The sequence below is a fragment of the Helianthus annuus genome, chromosome 1 (assembly GCF_002127325.2).
Source record: "Helianthus annuus cultivar XRQ/B chromosome 1, HanXRQr2.0-SUNRISE, whole genome shotgun sequence".
NCBI classification, from domain to species: Eukaryota; Viridiplantae; Streptophyta; class Magnoliopsida; order Asterales; family Asteraceae; genus Helianthus; species Helianthus annuus.
The window spans coordinates 72,193,053-72,214,293 of record NC_035433.2 but is presented as its reverse complement, the minus strand read 5'-3'; the positions used below and the strand labels follow the sequence as shown (position 1 = coordinate 72,214,293).

Sequence of the window (21,241 nt, the reverse complement as noted above, 5' to 3'; positions counted from 1 at the left end):
CTACGGTCCGTAACCGACCCTTGCTGAAAACGCCCAGGTACCCTCCTTACGGACCGTAAGCCTAGGGCCTTGCGGTCCGTAACCGTTGGTCAGAGGACAAAAATTTGTAAACTTTTAAGTCTTGACCATGCAATCAAATAATTCCGAATTCAGTCCATCTTTTTCAGTAGTGGGGCCATCTGCTCAGCCATTGCATGCTTGGATGGTTCTTACATGTCCCCTCCTTCAATTGACTTCTTATGGGACTTGCAAAGTGACGGAAATACCAAGAACAAGTCTTGGATTCTCATAATAGTTTAACAAGCTACATAACTATTCTTGATTCCATTTACAAGGATTTTATTTAGCATTTTCAGTAGTAACAAACCTACTAATCCGAAGTCCATAATAAAGATGGAACTTTATTTATTTGGAAACAACCGGTTATCATATAGGATGTTTATCAAATGATTTAAGGATCTTGGGATTTATAAAATTCGGGTCGCTCAGAGGTGATTTAATAACATGTCGCCCTTGGGTCGTTCAGAGGTATTTTAAATAACATGACGCCCTTTTTATTAAAAATCCTACCATACATCTTTTTATTTGATCCGGTTTTCCTGACACTCATGACATGTGTCTTTATTTCAATGGACAGGAATTTTCGAGGTGTTACATGAAACGAAAAGCGAATGAATCACCAAAAATCATAACACATAAACAGATAAGACACATAAAATCCACATAAAATTGACGAATATCAGAGTCGGCAGTAGCGAGCTCAAAATCGAAACACATAAAAATCGAGAAATAGATTGTCTGCGGCTATTAGACGTCGACTAACCAAAGTGGCTCAACTATTCACAAAGACTCTTGATACACACTTTAACCTTCGGGACTGTGCTCTCGCCTCGAATTTGGGCGAATGGCACGCATCCTTCCAGTTGAAGCGCTACTTCAAGTCGTTGGAGTACGTCGAGACTTTGGTGAGAGTTTTGTAAAACAAAATAGGGCGGAATAAGTCGTCAAGGTTCGGGTTTCACCCCTAACTTAACAACTTTGTTCCTGTTTTGATAAAGTAGAGACGAAAATTCCGCGTTAAAGTATGGTTTACACTCCTGGTTCAACGCAAATTCTTGTGTTTTATAGATAAATACAGATCGAATAAGCGATTTAATCGAGAGTTTGCGGTTTTCACACCTAATCTCGCCCAAATCACCTGTTTATTTTTTGAATAATAGTATGCAGTGATAGTGTAGTGCATGCGAGAATAGCTAGATATAACAAGTAAGCTTGTACCAAATCCCTAAGGATTTGTACAAGTCGGTCTGTTGGTTCCTAACTATAGACTAGGTCGTTGCTAAGACATCGACCCGGACTAGGTCGAGTCTTGCCTAATTCCCTATAGTTATGGCTCTGATACCAATCTGTCACACCCCAACCGATGGCAGAAACATCGGGGCGCGGCACTGAGCGAAACAGATTATCCAGAAGTTTCCCTAACAACTATAATTACCAATTATTTAAAGCAACATGTCCCATACCATGTCATAAAAGATAACATAATTATTACAGACAAGATCTAGTCAAATTGTTCTGTTCCGACAACTCAGATTTCAAATACAGACAATTGTTTATTTGTTTCTAGACCTTTCCTAGCCTCGATTTCACAGCATCCTAAGCACCTGTCACATACGTTAAAGTAAAAGTCAATACACATAGTGTAAAGGTGAGCATACAAGTTTAATAGATATAATAGAGTTCGAAATCGTTACGCATAACCAGCACGTACACAGTGTAAAATGAGGCATGTTAGTTATCGACATGAACCTATAAATTACCAATGACTGCGGGTTGATTGCCCAAGGCAGTTCGGATTACACACTCACCACTGTGAGCCATGTAACAAATTGTCCTTAACAACCCCTGAGTGATAAGGTGCTGAGTCCAAACTATTGTACTATCGTTGCTAAGGCAGGTAGACAACATTCCATGTGTAAACATAACAAACAAGCATTCATTAAGTCACGTATAACATGCGTTAATGGTTAGCGTTTAAAGTATTGCATAGTGTGTTCGATGTGATTTAGAATAAGTAACGTATGTAACACCCAAAAGTGCATAAAGCAAAAAGGGATCGAGTATACTCACAGCGATTAATGGATTGAAGGGAGCGCTTAGAGAGTAAGGTTAGCCTGATCAGAACGATAGCATAAACGATACGTGATACGTATATCGATAAGAGGTGTCAGTGGATCTGACGGTAATCCGATCGGATGGCAATCTGATCGGGTAGCCGGTCGATCGGGTGACAATCCGCTCAGATGGTCATCCGATCGGGTGACCTTTCGAGTGGATTGTTACTTCGTTTGGGAAGGATGTGTTTGTGTATGATGGCTTGTCTTTTGAAGTTTTCGTTGTAGCATTTTGAAAACGTAGAAGTATCTCTTCCTTTCAGGTCGATCGATCGAATGAAGTCTAATTCCCATTCCGGGCCGGCCCAGGCCTGCTCGCTATCCGAGTGTAGTCAGCAAAAGCAAAGAGAAAAAATGACGACCGCTCGATCGGACGTCATTCCGATTAGTTGGACACTTTAGTGAGAACAAGTTCACAGCAGCTTGTCACTCGATCGGATTGTAGTCCGATCGGGTGACAATCTGTTTATATTGAACCTGTTGGAAATCGTTTAAGTTTTGAAGTTTCAAAACATCACATGGTCGGGTGGTGGTCTGATCGGGTGGCAACTCAATCGAACAGCAATCCGTTCAATGTTCCAAACCTCAATTATTGAAATAAAAGTTAAGTGTGGGACCCAAGGTGCAAGCCGATCGGGTGACAATCCGATCGGACAGCAGTCCGATCGGGCGGCACTCCGTCCTGGTCGGCCTGATCGTCTTACACTTGGTTGTTTTTGATGGTTTGTCATTTTATCGAGATCATTTGATAACGTGCTAAACAACAGAAACCTCGTCCATACTTGGTAATCTGATCGGACAGGAACCACCCAAATCCGACCAGTTAACTGTTCGAGACGGTGTTTCTTGTTTAACCCGAAATCGGTAATCTCATGGATAGAACCCAGATCTTGAACCAACACTTCGACACGAAAGAGTAGAAGATCAGAACAAGCTCAGATTTTATCGGTTTTGAGTGCATTGAGTGTAAAAGAGTTGAAAGAAAGTTGGAAAACCATCTTTCAATCCTTTTCACCTTGAATATGTTCAGATCTATGAAGATCTTTGTTTATTTGTGTGGAAATCGTTCAGGTCTAAGTTGTTCTTGGTGGATTTAAGCCAAAACATGAAGTTAATAAGAACACCATGATGACATCATCCTAGAACACCTCCAATCTAGTGATTTCACGGTTAAAATTTAAGATTCAAAAGATAGAAAGGTGTAGGAGTGCGTGTAGATTAAGAAAGTACAAGATTTAGATGGAAAGACTTACAAGAATCGCGAGAAATCTGAAGAAAAACGAGCTGGAGCGAGTGAGAGGGAGAGAGAGCTGTCAATATCAAATGATGTTGACATGAGGGGTATTTATAGGCTTTCCATAAAAGGAAAGGGGGAAAAAGGCTGGTCGATCGGGTGGCTGCTCGATCGAGTGGCACCTCGATCGGGTGGCACCTCGATCGGGTGGCAGCCTGATCGGGTGGCAGCCTGATCGGGTGGCAGCTCGATCGGCTGGCCACTCGATTGGAGGGCACGGCGCGGTGAGTTTTGCGATTTCGATTCGCGTGCTAAGCGTTGCGATGCGATAGAGTTTCCTATTCAAATTACTTTTAATCCCAACTACTATATCAACATACAATTATCGTTAATTGACTTGCGTTTAGCGTCTGCGATTCGATTGCGTAATTCGAGTTGCGAGTGCGATCGCGATAAGCGATAAAGCGATCAAACATGCGATAAACATCGAATAAACCTCGATTAGTAATAGACACTCCACATAATACAACTAACATAAAGCATAAAATAGACTATCTACGAATCAAAGAAGTCAAAACAGGAATTGAGCAAGGAGTGACAGATCGAAATCAACAATCTTGTCTCCCTTTGACTTCAATCTTGACTCTGACTTTGACTTTGACTTTCGAAACACGGGGTGTTACATATGGTGTTTTGTTCTCCAGCCATCTCCCCTTCCTCTTCTACTTCCCCTTCCCCTACTACCTCATCTTCATATTCACCTTCTTCTCTCTGAGCTGCCACTTCCTTGACATTTTTATCAACAAATTTTGACATGTTCTCCAACAATGTCAGACGTTGTGAGTATTTAATGTGTACCAAGAGGCTGTTTGGATGTCCAATCTTTGACTGTTTTAACAATGTGCTCATTTTATTGTAACAATCTTCTAATTCTTTGTATGTGCCATCCAACTTCTCAGCCATTGTCTGTTAAATAAAAAAAGAATTTATTAAGTATGGCGTTTTGTATTTTTTGTTAAATTCATTTTTTTGTTCAACATCAAGAACACAATAATAAATTTATTGTTACACATATAATTTTGCATGTGGAACATAGCTCCTCAGCTTCATTTTTTTGTTCAACATCAAGAACACAATATATATATATATATATATATATATATATATATATATATATATATATATATATATATATATATATATATATATATATATATATATATATATATATATTCTGTTATTGTATATATTTTACTATTTTAATACGAAGAATACATATATCACGATTAACACGAAGAACATCATGTAAATGATTATTCATATATAATTCTATCATATCATTAAAATGATTGTTTTTAAGAATTTTACCTGTTTATAATTTTTTGATAAATAAGCCATATTTTCTGTATCAGAATTTTGATCCAAAATAAGACTTTAACCTTTTTGATAAAGCTTTTTGGTCTTGTCTTGCAAAAGAAGAAGTGTATGACAATGAAACCTACTATTCTTGTCTTTTGGCAAACACAATGATAAATGGCATTTGTGCCCTTTAGTGTGACCCCTTTAAAGGTCATTTTCCATCTTTATTGTGAGTGCATACTTGTCCATTCCATAGAAATCTTTTACAATAATGAATCTAATTCAGTCTTCCACTTTGACAATCTTTTTAAAAAAGCTACCCTTTATTTGTAAAGTTTTGTCAAATCTATCCAATCTTTTAAATTTATTCCACCGAACACTATCTTTTTTCTTGTCTTTTTGGTATACATCTCATATTCTTTACTATCACATTATTTACTAGGTGCATGTTTTCTTTACAGCCGAAACCAAAAAGTGTGTAAAAAGTTTTAACTTTTACGGATAAAGTGAATTTCAGTTTATTTTTATTTATCATGAGAACCCGTCAGGCAGGGCGGAATTACAAGGAGGTCAAGAGGGTCCGTTGACTCTCCGACCACCCAAGCTTTACTTACGACCATATCATTCTTCTGTTAGATCTTTGTAGTTGGACCCTTGATTTTTTTAGTAAAGAGTAGTTAAAGCGAAGAATAGGCAGACTGAAAGAAGAAAAATGAAAAACAAGGTGTTCACCGGGATATTAGTTACGAAGGATGCAAGTGTTGCAGAAAAACATCGAGGTAGAAGATACAAGAGTCATGTGAAGAAGGCGAGGAATGAGGTCATGTTCTCTAACAAGGAAGCGAGGTATTCAAAGGTTATTGAAGATATTAAATCTTTTAGGTATTTGTGGATTAAAAATAGATTCCCACGTAAATCTTTGTCTTGGGTAGATTGGTATAACCTTTCTTTGTAATTCTCGCTTTGGCTCCTAGCGCCTTGCTAGAGCGGTATTTTGAATGAAATTTGCCGTTAAAAAATGTGAAGAACATAAGAGTATTTTAGGTATTTATCACTAAGTTAGTTTGAATTTTCCCATTTTATTTTTTAATCAACCTGAAAACAACTCCACTGTCTAAATCAAAAGTGTGCGTATATACACAACCTTTTCCACTAAACTTTGATTTTTCTCGTAGAATGTTAATTACTTAATAATTATTAATCTTCTTTTTAAATAAGACATTATATTTAATTTTACTTGTCAACTTATTTAATTTATCTTAGATTTTCATATTTTTTTTTCATTTAGTTAATTTATTTTTTAAACCACGAACACCTCCTTTAAGGTCTATACTTAAATTCCAATATTAGTATGGGACTCGGATCCATATCACTTCACTATAAACACCTTGTACCAGGGACAACCCGGATGGGGGCGGGGTGGGCAATGGCTCAGGCCCAAACCCTTCGAGGGCCCGGATTTTTTTTTATAAATTTTACGTTGTAAAATTATATATTATATATATTTATATATTTTCTACATATACATTTCTAAGTTAGGGGAATAGTGCCAGGCAGCTTGTCTGGCACTTCCCTATTGGACCAACTTATTTTTAATTTAATTTTATTTCCAGTTTAAAATTACGTTTTTATCATTTGTTTAAAATTACGTTTTTGTCCCCAGCTCAAAATAAAATAATTTTGCCCCTAGCTCAAAATTACGTTTTTGCACCCAGTTTAAAATAAAATTTTGTTTTTCTCTCTAGCTCAAAATTATGATTCTGCCCTCAGCTAAAAATTACGTTTTTGCCCACAGTTCAAAATAAAATTATATTTTTCCTCCTAGCTCAAAATTATGATTTTGCTCTCATTTTAAAATTATGATTTCGCCTCCAGTTCAAAATATAATTTACGATTTTGCCCTCTGTACAGACATACATGTTATGAGAGAGAAATATTCGGCTTATTGCCCCGCAACGCGGACGGGGCAAAACTAGTATAATACAATTACCAACCTAGGGTGAATAGTGCATTGAGGGGTTTTTTAGTCCTTTTTTTTTGTCTTTTTGTTCTTTTTTTTTTTTTGTATTTTGGTATTTTTAAACTTTTACCTATCAACTTTGAACATTAACACTTACAACCCCTTAAATTTCTTAAAACTTTGTAATCGAGTTTTACATGTTTATTTTTATGTACATGTGGGTATAAATTCAAATGGATTTACATTTCGACGTAGTTGGGTCAAATATAATATGTTCTTATGCTTATTATTATGTACGTTTTCAGTTGGTCTACGTTTTGACGTAAATTTTAGTTTTTTTTTTTTTTTTTTTGTCTGGAAATGAGTTGGGTCAAATATAATACGTATTTGTGTTTTTTATGTACGTTTTCAATTGTTCTATGTTTTGACGTAATTTGTTTCTAAATGTCATGGCAATGCGCGGGGCAATTTACTTGTTAGGATATATCATTGAATTGGAAGAAAACATGGTTAATGCTTGGTTTGCATTTCTCTTTAACATCAAGAAGACTTGGGTTCGAATCTCGCCGTCTTACATTAAATGAAATAAATACCACCTACATTAAATGAAATAAATACCACCGCAACATGCCCACAAATTTAAGTTTGAGTAAATTACTTTTTGAGTCCTTGTGTTTTAGTGGTTTTAACCATTTGAGTCCAAAATCAAAATGTTTAACGCCCCAAGTCCCTAGACACTTTTTTTATAACCATTTGAGTCCTTTTGAGTCCAAATTTTAACCTTTTGAGTCCAATCTTATTAACAAATTTGGACTCAAACCGTTATAAAATGAACAAAATTGGACTCAAAACATTATAAAATAAATGCCTAGGGACTCAGGGCGTTAAACTTTTTGATTTTGGACTCAAGTGGTTAAAACCACTAAAACACAGGTACTCAAAAAGTAATTTACTTTTTAAGTTTTTTTTTTTGTATATTCTTTTTTAAATATTTATATTTAAAAGGCCCGTATTTTCTATTCGCTCAAAGCCCATTGATTTTCGAAGATTTTTAGGGACGACCCTACCTTGTACCACTAGGCGAAGAGGTCATTGAAAAAAAGAAACCAGTTTATTACCTTTATAAATGTTTAGATCGGTGTTAACCCCCGGTTAAAAGTTTCTGGTTTCGCCACTGGAATCCGTTATTAACAACTTACGAATCTAAAAATATCTTGCTAACCAATAAAATGAGGTACAACATAGCTTATAAGTGACCTTAAAAAATTAAAGCAAAAATCAGTGGATGCTAAATTGAAACCTGAGATCTTTGTTAAAACAATTATCTTAATACACATACAAAGAAACAAAACAAAAACAAACAAAACTCTACTTTTAGTATAACATTAAAAAAAATATCACTAAGGAGTCTCTTATTCATTTAACTTTACATTAATAATAAAATATTGATTCACGTTTTTTTAACAAAACCTGGATGGATATTTTGGCCTCTTGGGCTGGTCTAGACTTGGGCCAAGAACCGGGACCTGGATTGGCCTTTAAATGATATAATTGGGGTTAGTTGGATCATCCAGAAATATAGCCCAAGAACAAAAACCCGTATTGGGCTTTAACACGTGCTTATCCAGTTATTCATGAATCATGATGTTTATTAGTCAGATCGAATGAATTTGTTAATCCTGTTTGTTTGTAATCTCTCTCTCTCTCTCTCTCTCTCTCTCTCTCTCTCTCTCTCTCTCTCTCTCTCTCACACACACACACATAAATTATGAGCAAGTTTAAAAAACATAAGTCCCTTCACGTACGCGACCACCCGATAACATGTGTAATTAGGGTTTGAAACAACTCATGTGTAATTTTGAGTTTAACATGCGTAATTTTCATGTTTTGTGGCATGCGGGTTTTAATTTTTTTTTTTTTATAACGTGTGTAATTAGGGTTTAACCCAACCCATGCGTAATTATGCAATAACATGTTTAATTATGCAATAACGTGCGTAATTACGTCAAGTTAATTACTATTGTGCCACCAACATTCAATTGAAGATTTGAAGGCCTAGGGTAGTAGGTCAGATGTGCGGTTGGGATGTTGGCATACGTTTCGCACAATATGGTGGTCTTGTATGTTAACCGGCCTCTTTAAATTATAACCTATCAAAAAGATATTTAAGTTATAAATCTCAATAGCATCCAATTCCTATACGGGTTGTTATACGTGTTCGTTGTTCATGTTCAGGTGTAACTGTTTTATTAAAAACTAGGGCTAATTCCCGAGAACTTCACGGGACAAAACAAATTACATTGACCAATGTGCATTAAAGTTGATGACAGTTTCTTTATTTAAAAATACAATATAAAAAGACACTATTACCCCTAATTTAGCCAAATTAGTCAAAAAAAATAAAACATAATTTAAATTTTAATCCCTTCTTGATCTCAACCATTAACTTAAAGATCTAAGGGCTTAAAACATTTCTTACACTTCTCACAAAAACCACCCCTTTTTACACTAACCCCACCCGTATTGAACATATAAAACTTAAAAAACATGACAGATTACCAAACCAAAGGTTGAGTAGATGAACAGACAAATTTGTGTATGTTCATCTAACTAAAAGCTAGTTCACGTTCACAGTAAAAAAAAAAAAAAACATGATCCAATAATCAAACTCATAAACGCAACAAAGTCGAAAATGGTTCAATACATCGAGCAACGAATGCTTGGATGGTCTTATACTCTTATTAGTCAGCGATAAAGAACGATAATATATACAACGATTGTATTACAAAACTCAAAAGATTAAGACAATGTCCGGGGTAAACTTGGATATCTAAGGCAAAAACTCGAACTTCATGAGAAGTCTTGCGGAAGGGTAGGGATACCCTTTGCGGTCACACAAAGGAACTGCGCGGATTCCAGGCCTCAGTTCGGAAACAGGAAGACAGGTTTGACCAGCAAAGTCATCTTTTTCAGACATGTCATATTCATGTACTTCAATTCTAAGTAAAGCGATTTCAGGAAGCGTTAATTCAAACGTAAACTCTTCGTTCCATACAGGCGTCCACGAGTCCTCTATTGCTCTTGTCTTTCTCATTATTTCATCAGCCGCTGCTCCCGCTATACCCACCTGTGTTTTCATGCAAAATAAGATATTATGTTGGTTTTTTTAAGCTGAATTTTAAGCAATGAGATTAAGGGTTATTACTCTTGTGTAGAAGTCTGGTGGGGAGTATGCATCAAAATGAGTTTGCTTGAAATCCAGATGCCATCCATCTCCCATATAAACTTTCACCTGTTAGATCACACATAGTCGGGTTAATTTTATTTTTAACGTGTTAAACATAGAACGGGTTGAAAGTCACTGGAAGTGTAAAAAACGCATAAAACCTTCTACATTTTTATAGAAAAAAAAATTCTTTAAAAAGAAATTAAAATCTTGAAAAAATGTGGTAGGGGGAAGTCGGCCGATTTGAAATTGAAATGTATACAGTTCGGTTTTGACGGTTTGGAACTTGGAATCGGCAATGTAAGCCGAACTAGGCGTTTAACATTATTTTTTTTTTTCATTTTAGGAATATGCAGTTATATATATGTATGATGATCAAGAACCATCCTTATCATTACTTAAAAATCAGAGTTAATTACTGTTTTCATCCCTGTCGTTTGTCAAAAATCACTATTTCAGTCCATTAGTTTAAAAATTGCGATTTCAGTCCCTGTGGTTTCACTTTCGTAACCATTTCAGTCCACCTCGTAACCATTTCAGTCCCTGTACTTAACAGAATAATGGATTGAAATGGTTACAAAAGTGAAACCACAGGGACTAAAATGGTTACGAAAGTGAAACCATAGGGACTGAAATCGCAATTTTTAAACGAATGGACTGAAATAGTGATTTTTGACAAACCACAGGGACGAAAACAGTAATTAACTCTAAAAATTAATACAAATTTACTCTTTTGAAACTTAAAAAAAATTGGTTCAAAATAACTGAACAGTCTAAACCGACAAAACCGACCACCCAATCAACCTGGCCAGTTAGGTTTGCCAGTTTTCGAAAGCGTAGTCAACAAGTCAGCCCAAAATTTTGTCAAACCCAACTGAACCAGGATCTTGAACGCCCCTACTAACCGATACCAAAAAACTATTAGCTCTAAACCGAACACTCGAACAGTCCAAACATGTGACCAACTCAACTCACCCATGACCCATTTTGCCACATGCCCACATCTAGTAATTAGTAACATAAACAATGATATCGTTAACGTGATTAAAATAGAAAAAAAAAATACTATCTCCATAATTTAAAACCTTAACAAACAAGATTAGTTCTTATTTTCAGTAGAAAAAGTTTACCTTCAAAATTTTCTTCACTGGAAGCTTTGCTTTGGGATCAAACACCTCATTATTGGGCCCATGTTGCATCAGAAAATCTGGTTTTCTCACATAACCACAGCCTCCATTGGCTCGAAACATTCCATGCATCAACCAGAGCGATCTACCATATCCCTGCATTGAAAATATAAAACTTAATCAATCAACATTACCAATTTCATTGTTTGTTTAGTTTTTACTAATATAAGAATATCTAGCATGCACACCTGCATGTTAAACGCGATCATTTGAGCTCCATGTAGCCAACCGATCAGTGGCTTGTAATTAGAGGACGTAACACGAGTGCCTTTAGGATATATCCTAAGAATATTCTGTTGCGTAAACCTGAAATAGAGAAAAAGATCATAAACTTGACCTCAAGAAAGGTTCATTATAACAGCAACAATAATAATAAATAACTTAGCATTTTGACCCGCCATGCGTTGCGGCGAAGGCGAAACTTAAAGTAACTCGAACTTATACCGTCAAATATTTGGCCTGACTCTTTTTCAAACAAAATTTACGTCAAAACGTAGATCAACTGAAAACGCACATGAAAATAAGCACGACAATGTATTATATTTGACCTGACTCATTACCGAGAATATTTACGTCAAAACGTAAACCAACTTGGATTTACAACAAATTTACTTAAAAATAAGCATGTAAAAAATAGTATTTTTTTTTACATTAAAGAATGGTACCACGTGTTTCGGCGGAGTCGAGACGTAAAGTAACTCGAATTTATACCGGCTAGTGAAAACGTATTATATTTGAGCCAACTCGTTTCCGAACAATACGTGGACCAACCAAAAACGTACATAAAAATAAGCACGGACACGTATTATATTTGACCCACGTACATAAATATAAGCGCGTAAAACTCGAGGGGGTCAAAATGACATTTTACAAAGTTTTTAGAAAGTTGAGAGGTGTAAGTGGCAATGCTAAAAGTTGAAGGGTTGAATACACAAAAAGAAAAAACAAACACATTGGATGGCATTTTTGTAAATTTAGCAAAGAAAAACAATAAAATAATAGAGGTTGTGTCTTAGTTACTATTCCTAAGACACCTCGTTTGTCATAGTAATTAATAATAATTTGATTACATATACCTGATTATTAGCTGTTGATGGCGTTCTGCAGCCTTTTCCAATTCCTGTTCGGCCAAACTTAGGCGTCTAACTTTATCTTTTTCAACTTTAAGTGCTTCCTCTAAACCACCTTTCGGTTTGCCAGCATGAATAGCAATCAAATTCTTGTAAGCTGGACACGAATCGGCTTTCTTTATGTAGTGTTCTGAATCTTCATTATCATGATCACTTTCATCGCTTTCATACTGCACATAAGTAACACATGCTTCACTAAACAAATAAAGAATTTTGCACAGAGGTGGAATTCTTTTATTTTGTTGTTCAGAAAGGTTTACCAACCAACACTTTATTACCATTTTGTATATAATGAATATGCTAATTAAGATTACTAAAAGTAGTTTATTACAATAAAGTAGTACAGTGCTTTGACTGTTTAACATGTTCTCCTTTTAGCTATAGTTATTAACTTATCATCATTATGAGTAAAGTGCCATTTTCGTCCCCGAAGTTTGGACAGTTTTGCGACTTTCGTCTTGTTTTTTCGCATCTGGATCCAAAAGGTTTGAAATCTTGCCATTTGCATCCGGCTCGTTAATGCCATCCATTTTTATCCGTTAAGTCAGGGGTATTTCCGTCTTTTTTATTAATTTAAAGGGCAATTCAGTCTTTTCCAAGGGTATCCGGTCTTTTTACTTAAAGTAAAAAAAGACCGAATTGTCTTTCAAGTTAATAAAAAAGACGGAAATCCCCCTGACTTAACGGAGAAAAATGGATGGAATTAATGAGCCGGATGAAAATGGCAAGATTTCAAACCTTTTGGATTCAGATTGGAAAACGAACATTTGTACGAAAATCGCAAAACTGGCCAATATAATGTATAAATAAGACACAAAATAAACATTATTATGAACCAACAAACCTTATTGTTTTTGTCTTTGTAAGGTGTGGCCTCGGAGGGCTCTTCGCCCCAAACATCATCATCAGAATAATCTTTAACCCTTTGTGATTTCGTACTCTTGTCCTCTTCGGCTTCAAGGTACTCTTTTGGAGGTTTTGTTGAAATTAGAATCCGACCCTTTAACGTTTCGGGTGATGGTAATTCTTTTAGATCACTTGATTCAGGGATGTATAGCAGCTCCCCAAACGTGTCATGCACCATCTAGAAAAGGCGTATGTGAAAGCATCAACAACATGTAATATAACGATGACTAATGCACAAAACGGCAAGTGCATTCACCTGAGCCACCTTCTCTTGAAGATCAGGTGTAAGGTGGTCTTCGAGTGTGATAACGACTGGATAATCAGAAGCTACGAAAGCATGCTCTTTGATTGATTTCAAACACTTTACGAGTTCCACAGGTGTTGTGAGGGTCCTGCATGCGTATTACGAACACCAGTTTTTAAGTGTTTAACTTTAACCAATAACCACAGACATTTGTGGTTTAGAACAAAGGTATGTTCATGTTCGTTCATTTAACTTTAACCGAACACGAACATATAACCGAACACATTTATTTGTTCATGTTCGTTTATTAAAAAAAATGGGCATGTTCATGCCCATTTATGTTCGTTCGTTTAAAACCTAAACGAACAGTTCACGAATGTAAACAAACACAAACAAACAAACTTAAACGAACATTTACATAATTTAACAAGCAATAAAAAACACAATTGAACAAACATAAATGAGCATAATTGACTAAACATAAACGGACATAAATTATTTTTTATATAAATTAGTGGTTAATTACGATAAATTCCATTGGAAACCCCATTTTTATTACTAGAAAGCCAATTAATTATATTCATATAAGTAGTTAGAAAGTTCTTTTTATGTTTATAATATTTATATAAATATAAACTACATATGTCTTTTAATTGAAACGTACATAAACAAACAAAAATGAACAAACGAATGTAAACAAACTTAAATGAACAGAAAACTGTGTTCACGAACAGTTCATGAGTTTTTTCCACGCCTATGCAGGAATTATGTGAGTACTAAAAAGTAAAAACAAGGCCTTAAAAGGTGTGATTTTTAAGTATTCCTTGATGTACATTATTCGATATAAACTTTAGTCAATTTTCTCCAAAAGTATATAATAGTGGAAATGTGGAATTAGAGAAAGAGTCTATAACTGTACAATATAAGTTGCATACCTTCCATGAAGAACATGCACGCTATCTTTAGACGAATTTGGCCACAAATCAAGTTCTATTACTCTTACGCCTCGTTTTAAAGCTTTGATGATCGGGACCTCACTGCAAGGGCTACTTAGCTGGTTTCCAGTCAAGTATGAATTGTGACCGGTGTAAATGAAATAATGCGTTAACGGGAGATTCATATCTTGGTGAACCTAACATTGGAATCCATGTATAAACATCAGGTACATTAATAAATTTCTTTCATCAACCAAACAAAAACATTTTTTTTTTATTTTTAGTTAAACCACAACGTGATAGTTAAGGAATTGCGTAACAAGACAGAACGTTATAAACTTTTTAGTTAAACCACAACATATAGTCTTAAGTGTCATCTTTTATGCTAATTTATTTGATTTACAATTCTATTACTACATATTTTGCTTAGATATTTACAAAATCATAAAGTTCTTCTATGTGTCATCTCCATCACTACTTTTACAACAGTGGACAGCCGGCCATATTGACCGTGGACATATGAAATGCTTTTTTTTCTCCCGCTATCAAATATCTATCTGGACAAAAAAAAAATCACTTACTTTTCAGTGACAACATTGCCCATTACTATTATCGTCTCTGAATAAGTCAAAGTACATGTGGACATGATTACTTCCCAATAATTAAGACGAAACAGATGTGCAAAACAGCAAATATCAAACTTACCACATGTGTTGATTTGCCTACCTTAAATTTAATCAATCTAAGCATCTAACCAAATTGGGATGATAACGAGGCGAGTTTGGTACTGGTTTCGGTAATCCCAACCCCAAACCCTATCGTAAAAAGGTGTTGACCTGACTGTAAAAAAGTGTTTCATACCCAGCCCAATACCCGTCGAGTATCTGGTAATTATCCCTTGGGTATATATGAGCTTCAAAATATTATGTATGTTTGTTTCCACATAATATTTAGATTAAAAGGATTAGTACTAGATACATATAAAATAAAATAAAAAATCGGGTATATCACTTGATCATATACTCATGAAATTTTTTAAAACTAATCACATACTCAAATACCCGTCCCAAATGTTTCGGTTTTTGGGTTTATCTGTCGGGTTCATGTTTCCATTCACCCAATTTCCTACCTTAGTTTTAAGTTTTCCATTCACCCAATTTCCTAAAGTTTGTACCAATTAAAATAACAATCAAGCAATAATCACTAATTACTTATCAGCAAGCATCCACAACAATCAGTAAACGGGAAACGGGTTCCAAATCATTTTAACTTTGTTTTAAAAAGCAAAATTTAATACAATAATGGTCAATGTTGTCACTTTTTTTATGAACGGACAACAAAATCAATTTTGAGCACTCTTTGGGCACCCACTGGATCAAACGGAGTACTCCGAGAGTAACCCGAGTCCAGCATCAATTCCGGGGAAAACCGAGTAACCCAGTCGCCCATAGGCACAACGAAGAAATTACCCGTAAAACCCGTTTGACTCAAAGATCGAACCCAGATTTTCCTGGATCTCCTATCATTGCCCACCAATGTCTCACTCTACACGAAATAAGAGTTGAAAATGAATCTTCCAAAAAAAATGAAAGCGTTCCAGATGTCACTTAAAAGAATTATTAACTTAATCCTCCAATTGAAACACAGTTATTTGATAGATACATTTTTTTACAAGAATAGAAAATATCTATCAGATAGATCCAATTGGGGGATTAAGTTTAAAGTTGAGCAATACTTTTTAGTGACAAGATTGATCATTGTCATCTCTGAATAAGTCAGAGCAGTTGTCGCCATGATTACTTCCCAATAATTAAGATGAAACAGATGTACAAATATCAAACTAACCACATGTGCTGATTTGCTACCCTAATTATATCAATCTAAGTATCTAACCAATTTGGGGATGACAATGGGTCAGTTTCCGAACGGTTTTGATAATTCCAACCTCATACCCGATTGTAAAATGTTGTCCCTATCTACCAGGAAATTACCCATCGGGTAAACATGGGCGGACCTACTTTATGGGGTGGGTGGACGGCCGCACCCCTTCAAAAAAAAATTTAGTGGTATTTTTCGTGAAATATCCCGACCGCACCCCTTGGAAATTTTCGTCCGCACCCCTTAGAAAAAAAATGTTAGGAATTTATATAAAAAATTTGTGAACACAGATTGAAACCCGATCAAATTATGTAAGCAAGTTAGCCCACTAACCCCTTTAATAAAACTTAAATTCAATCCATCAAGCCCAATAACTTAATACCCATTCAAGCCCAATAACTTAATACCCATTCAAGCCCCATTCCAACTACTAGTTTTAGATAAGTTTTTTTGTTCTTTTATTTAATGATTAAGAGAAATAAAGTAGGAATGTTGATGCCTTTTTGTTTGTTAATGTGATAGGAAGTTAGGAACTAGGGTTTGATTGTTTGAAAACTGAAATGAACTGACCCGATCTAATTCGACCCGCTATGAAACTTTATTTGTTTGTGTTTACTTGTTTTACATGACCCGACCCGCTATGAACCGATTTTTTTATATAGCTAGGGGTCTAAAACCTTTAAAAAATTTCCGCACCCCCAAGGAAAAAATCATGGGTCCGCCAGTATACCCTACATGTTCCAAATGTTTTGGTTTTCGGGTTTACCCAGTAAATTCGGATTTAATTGTCATCCCTAAACCACGAGTGTTAATATATCCTTCCCTAATTTGCAGTTTTCATTTCTACTAATTAAAATAACAATCAATCAATTACTTAAACGGTTTCCAAAATCCTTTTAACTTTTCAATAAAAGGCAAAATCTAAAGAAGTAAGCAATTTAGAATCTGAATATTCAAAGATACCTGAGATCCAATTGGAGGATTAAATTCAAAACTAAACAAATAATGATGAAAATCCTCTAACGTAAGCGTCTTCCTGTTAATTAACGACGTAATCGGATGCCGTTTATGCAGAACCTGCTCCACAATACGCTCAGCCTCCGTTTTCGTGACTGCAACTCCGTTACCGTTAACGTTAACGTTACCGTTTTGACACTCGTGAATAAACTTTAACAGTTGATCTGCGGTCATGTGAATCGCACCGTCAGTGTAGTCGTTAAACGCCGTTTTAACATCTAACGGCGGATCGGCTTCCGTCACCTTAAATCTTCTGGTGAAGCAGCAACATACTCTGTAACTCCCCATTGTTCGTTTGACTTGTGTTCACCAGATCTGTTCAATTGCTTAGTGGTTCTGCAAAGTCAACGGGGATATTGTACGCAATGTATGTATAGGATGTGTGTATATATAATGTAGAGAGAGAGAGAGTTGGGGATTACTGGGAGCACATGTGTTGTGTGTGTACTGAACACGCATTGATTTATTTCACACAGAGATGAAGATGGAGAGAGAGTTGGTTGTGGTTGTTTTTTTTTTTTTTTAATAAAATAAAATATTTGGTTTGGGAAGAGAGAAGAGAACTGTTTGGTGTTATTTAATAATAAGAAATGGTCGACGAATAGACTTCCCGCCTTTTCTTTTTCAATAAATTTGCAAAAAGAAATTATCGATTATATCAATTAATATCTCATTTGATATAAAAGAATTTTTCCATTATATCAATTAATATCTCATTTGATGTGTTAAATTATTTTATAATATCCTAAAAATAAAAATGTAAGAAGACATTTTAAAGTGACAAGTGTCCAAAAACCTAAAACCACTACATCATCACCCAAAACTTAAACACACACCACCACTCAAAAACCTAAACCCCCACCCCACCACCACCCAAAAACCTGTGAAATAAGAAAAAAAAAATATAGCCGTTTTTACCATTGCCAACGGCCTGATTGGCCAAAACAATTTCGGTCAAACATTTTTTTACAAACCCTTAATTTTTATTTTTGAAAAAACCGCCCATGATGTCACACCCCAACCGATGGCGGAATCATCGGGGCGCGGCACTGAGCGAAACAGATTGTTCAGAAGTTTCCACAACAACTATCATACAATTCAGTTATATAACACGTCCCATACCGTGTCCCAAATAATAACAAGTTATCATAGAAATCAACTAAACAATATGGGAACTGTTCCGACAACTCAAATCTTAATTATTACAGACCGAATGTAAATATTGTTTTAAGACTTCTAGACAGCTATGTCACACCCCAACCGATGGCGGAATCATCGGGGCGCGGCACTGAGCGAAACAGATTGTCCAGAAGTTTCCACAACAACTATCATACAATTCAGTTATATAACACGTCCCATACCGTGTCCCAAATAATAACAAGTTATCATAGAAATCAACTAAACAATATGGGAACTGTTCCGACAACTCAAATCTTAATTATTACAGACCGAATGTAAATATTGTTTTAAGACTTCTAGACGGCTATCCGTAAATCTTACTGACTACAGGTGCCAGTACAAGATCTACAGATAATTATGGCCCTGGGGCAGGTACGTGGACACTGTCCTAAGGTCACAGGCTCCTAGAAGCTTATTATTGCCTCGCTTCCCTAGCACGCTAGTAGCTTAAACACCTGTCACATACGTTAAAATAACAGTCAATACATATAATGTAAAGGTGAGTACACAAGTTTGATATAGCATATAGAGTTTGAATAGTTTACGCATAACCAAGCACGTACACAAGGGCAAACGATGCATGTAAATTATCAACATGGGACCATCGATACCAACGACTTCGAGTTGACTGTCCGAGACAGTTCGCAATACATGATTACCACCGTAATCCATGCAAGTAATTGTCCTTAGCAACCCCCGTGTGAACGGGTGCTGAGTCCAAACTATAGTACTACGTTGCTAAAGCAGGCAGATAGCACTCCACGTGTAAACATAATAAACAGCAATCATTTAGACAAGTAATACATGCAAGTAGGTTAGCGTTCAAATAGTTTGTGTTGTTTGTGGATTTGATAGATTACGTATGTAACACCCAAAAGTGCGGAAAGCAAAAAGGGATCGAGTATACTCACAGTGGTTGGTTGTGGATTGAAGGGAGCACTGAGAATAGTTTAGCCTGAATAGTTCGATAACACAACGATGAGTAACGCGGAAAGGTAAACAATGTACTTGGATCGAGTAGGCCATTCGATCGGACAGCAGTTCGATCGAGTGGGCTGTTCGATTGGTTTGAAAGTTCGTTCGAACATCCATTCGATCGGCTGGCTGGCTCGATCGGCTGGTTCCTTCAAGTGGATTGTTTCTTCCTTTGATGTGAAGGATGTGTTTGTGTATGATGGTTTGTACTACCTTTCAGGTTGGCCGATCGAACAGCTGTTCGATCGGTTAGCCCAACCGATCGGTTAGTATTGTATTGTTTTCAAATATGTCACTCGATCGGTTGGCATGATCGATCGGGTGACATTCCAATGTTTCGAAAAGTCTAAGTGTTTTGAAGTATAGTATCTCATGATTCGAGCAGTAATGATTACAATCGAGTGGCGTAGTCGATCGAACAGTACCTCGTCAATACTACACTTCATGAGTTTGTGGGACTAAGTGCTAGTCGATCGGTTAGCCTAGTCGATCGGCTGGCATAGTCGTTCGGTTGGGCTGTTCGATCGAACAGCCTAGCCGTTCGGCCAGCTTCTCGATTCGGTTAACCTATCACTTAACACTTGGTTATTCCCGTTAATTGTTGATGTTTTAGAGATATCTTGACTACGAGTTGAACCACAAAACTGAAGTCCCCACCTAGCCTACTGACTCGAGCAGGAATCACCCAAACTCGGTCAGAGACGGTTTGGAACCCAAGTTTAACGTTTAACCCGAAATCGGTATATCCCTCGGTAGAACCCGAATCTTGAACCATGTGTTTGTTTAGGTTGATTTGTAAATCGGTTCAAGTCCCGTTTTCACCCTTTTGAGTGTAAAAGAGTTGAAAGATAGATGAAAACCCATCTTCCAATCCTTTTTCACCGTGAAATGTTAAGATCTTTGGAAGATTTTAGGTTATTGATGTGGAAATCGGTTAGATCTAGCTTATTCATGGTTGAATGAAGTCAAGAACATGAAGTTCTTGATGAACACCAAGAACACCATGATGACATCACTCAAGAACACCTAGATCTTGGTGATTTCATGGATGAAATTCAGATTTTGAAAGATAGAAAGATGGAGAATCGATTAATGAACAAAAACGTACAAGGATTAGAGCGAAATACTTACCGGTTTGAGAGAAATCTGGGATTTAGTGAGAAGAAGAGGCTGGTCGGTCAGAGCTTTTCCAAAAGTGGAAAGCTTGACAAGGACAGCCCTATTTATAGGCTTCCAAAAGAGGAAAGGGTCAGCTGATCGAACAGCATCCCTGATCGAGCAGCTGCCCGATCGAACAGCCTGTTCGATCGGCTAGCCTGTTCGATCAGGTTGCCCTGTTCGATCGGCTTGCCTGGTTTAGAGTGTTTCGTGACGATTTTCGATATTTCGACTTCGATGAACGATGATTTGAGAATGATAGAATTCCTAATCAAATTACTTTTAGTTCCAACTACTATATCTAATATACAAGCATCCTTACAACCATTTCGGGTTTAATTTCCATTGAGTTTGATTCACCTTTGAGTCTTGATTGATTTGATTGATTCACCACACACTTTAACATAAAAATAAACATGCACAAGTAACACATAAGGCACACACACACGTATAAAAAGTACTAAAATCCCCACACTTGAGTTTGATGATTGATTTGATTAGCTTGATTATTGATTGACTAGCTTTATTGCGTTGTTACTTCCTATCATTCACAGTCGGTCGTTGATTCACAGCTCGATTATCGGTCGATTAGTTTGATTATACAACACTTACTCCAAATAATACGAAAATCAAGATGAAACTAAAATGAAATTAATCTTTAATTCTAATAACAGTCAAC

The 21,241-nt window shown here is 36.1% G+C and overlaps 1 protein-coding gene across 2 annotated transcripts; it reads right to left on the bottom strand.

Moving 5' to 3' along the window:
- Positions 1 to 9,367: 9,367 nt before the first annotated feature.
- On the bottom strand, positions 9,368 to 17,759 carry LOC110868627 (phosphoinositide phospholipase C 2). 2 transcript variants are annotated; one of them, XM_022117839.2, is made up of 9 exons: positions 17,197 to 17,759; positions 14,356 to 14,552; positions 13,433 to 13,568; positions 13,115 to 13,354; positions 12,217 to 12,440; positions 11,329 to 11,446; positions 11,084 to 11,236; positions 9,933 to 10,019; positions 9,368 to 9,854 (listed from the first exon to the last, which is right to left on the bottom strand). In XM_022117839.2, exons 1-9 carry the CDS (start codon positions 17,536 to 17,538, stop codon positions 9,558 to 9,560), a joined length of 1,794 nt encoding a protein of 597 aa, XP_021973531.1. In that variant the 5' UTR covers positions 17,539 to 17,759; the 3' UTR covers positions 9,368 to 9,557. The 2 variants fall into 2 exon arrangements, with proteins under 2 accessions (XP_021973531.1, XP_021973541.1); XM_022117849.2 differs by lacking the exon at positions 17,197 to 17,759 and adding an exon at positions 15,825 to 15,845 and having other exon boundaries at positions 9,380 to 9,854.
- Between the last annotated feature and the right edge of the window lie 3,482 nt (positions 17,760 to 21,241).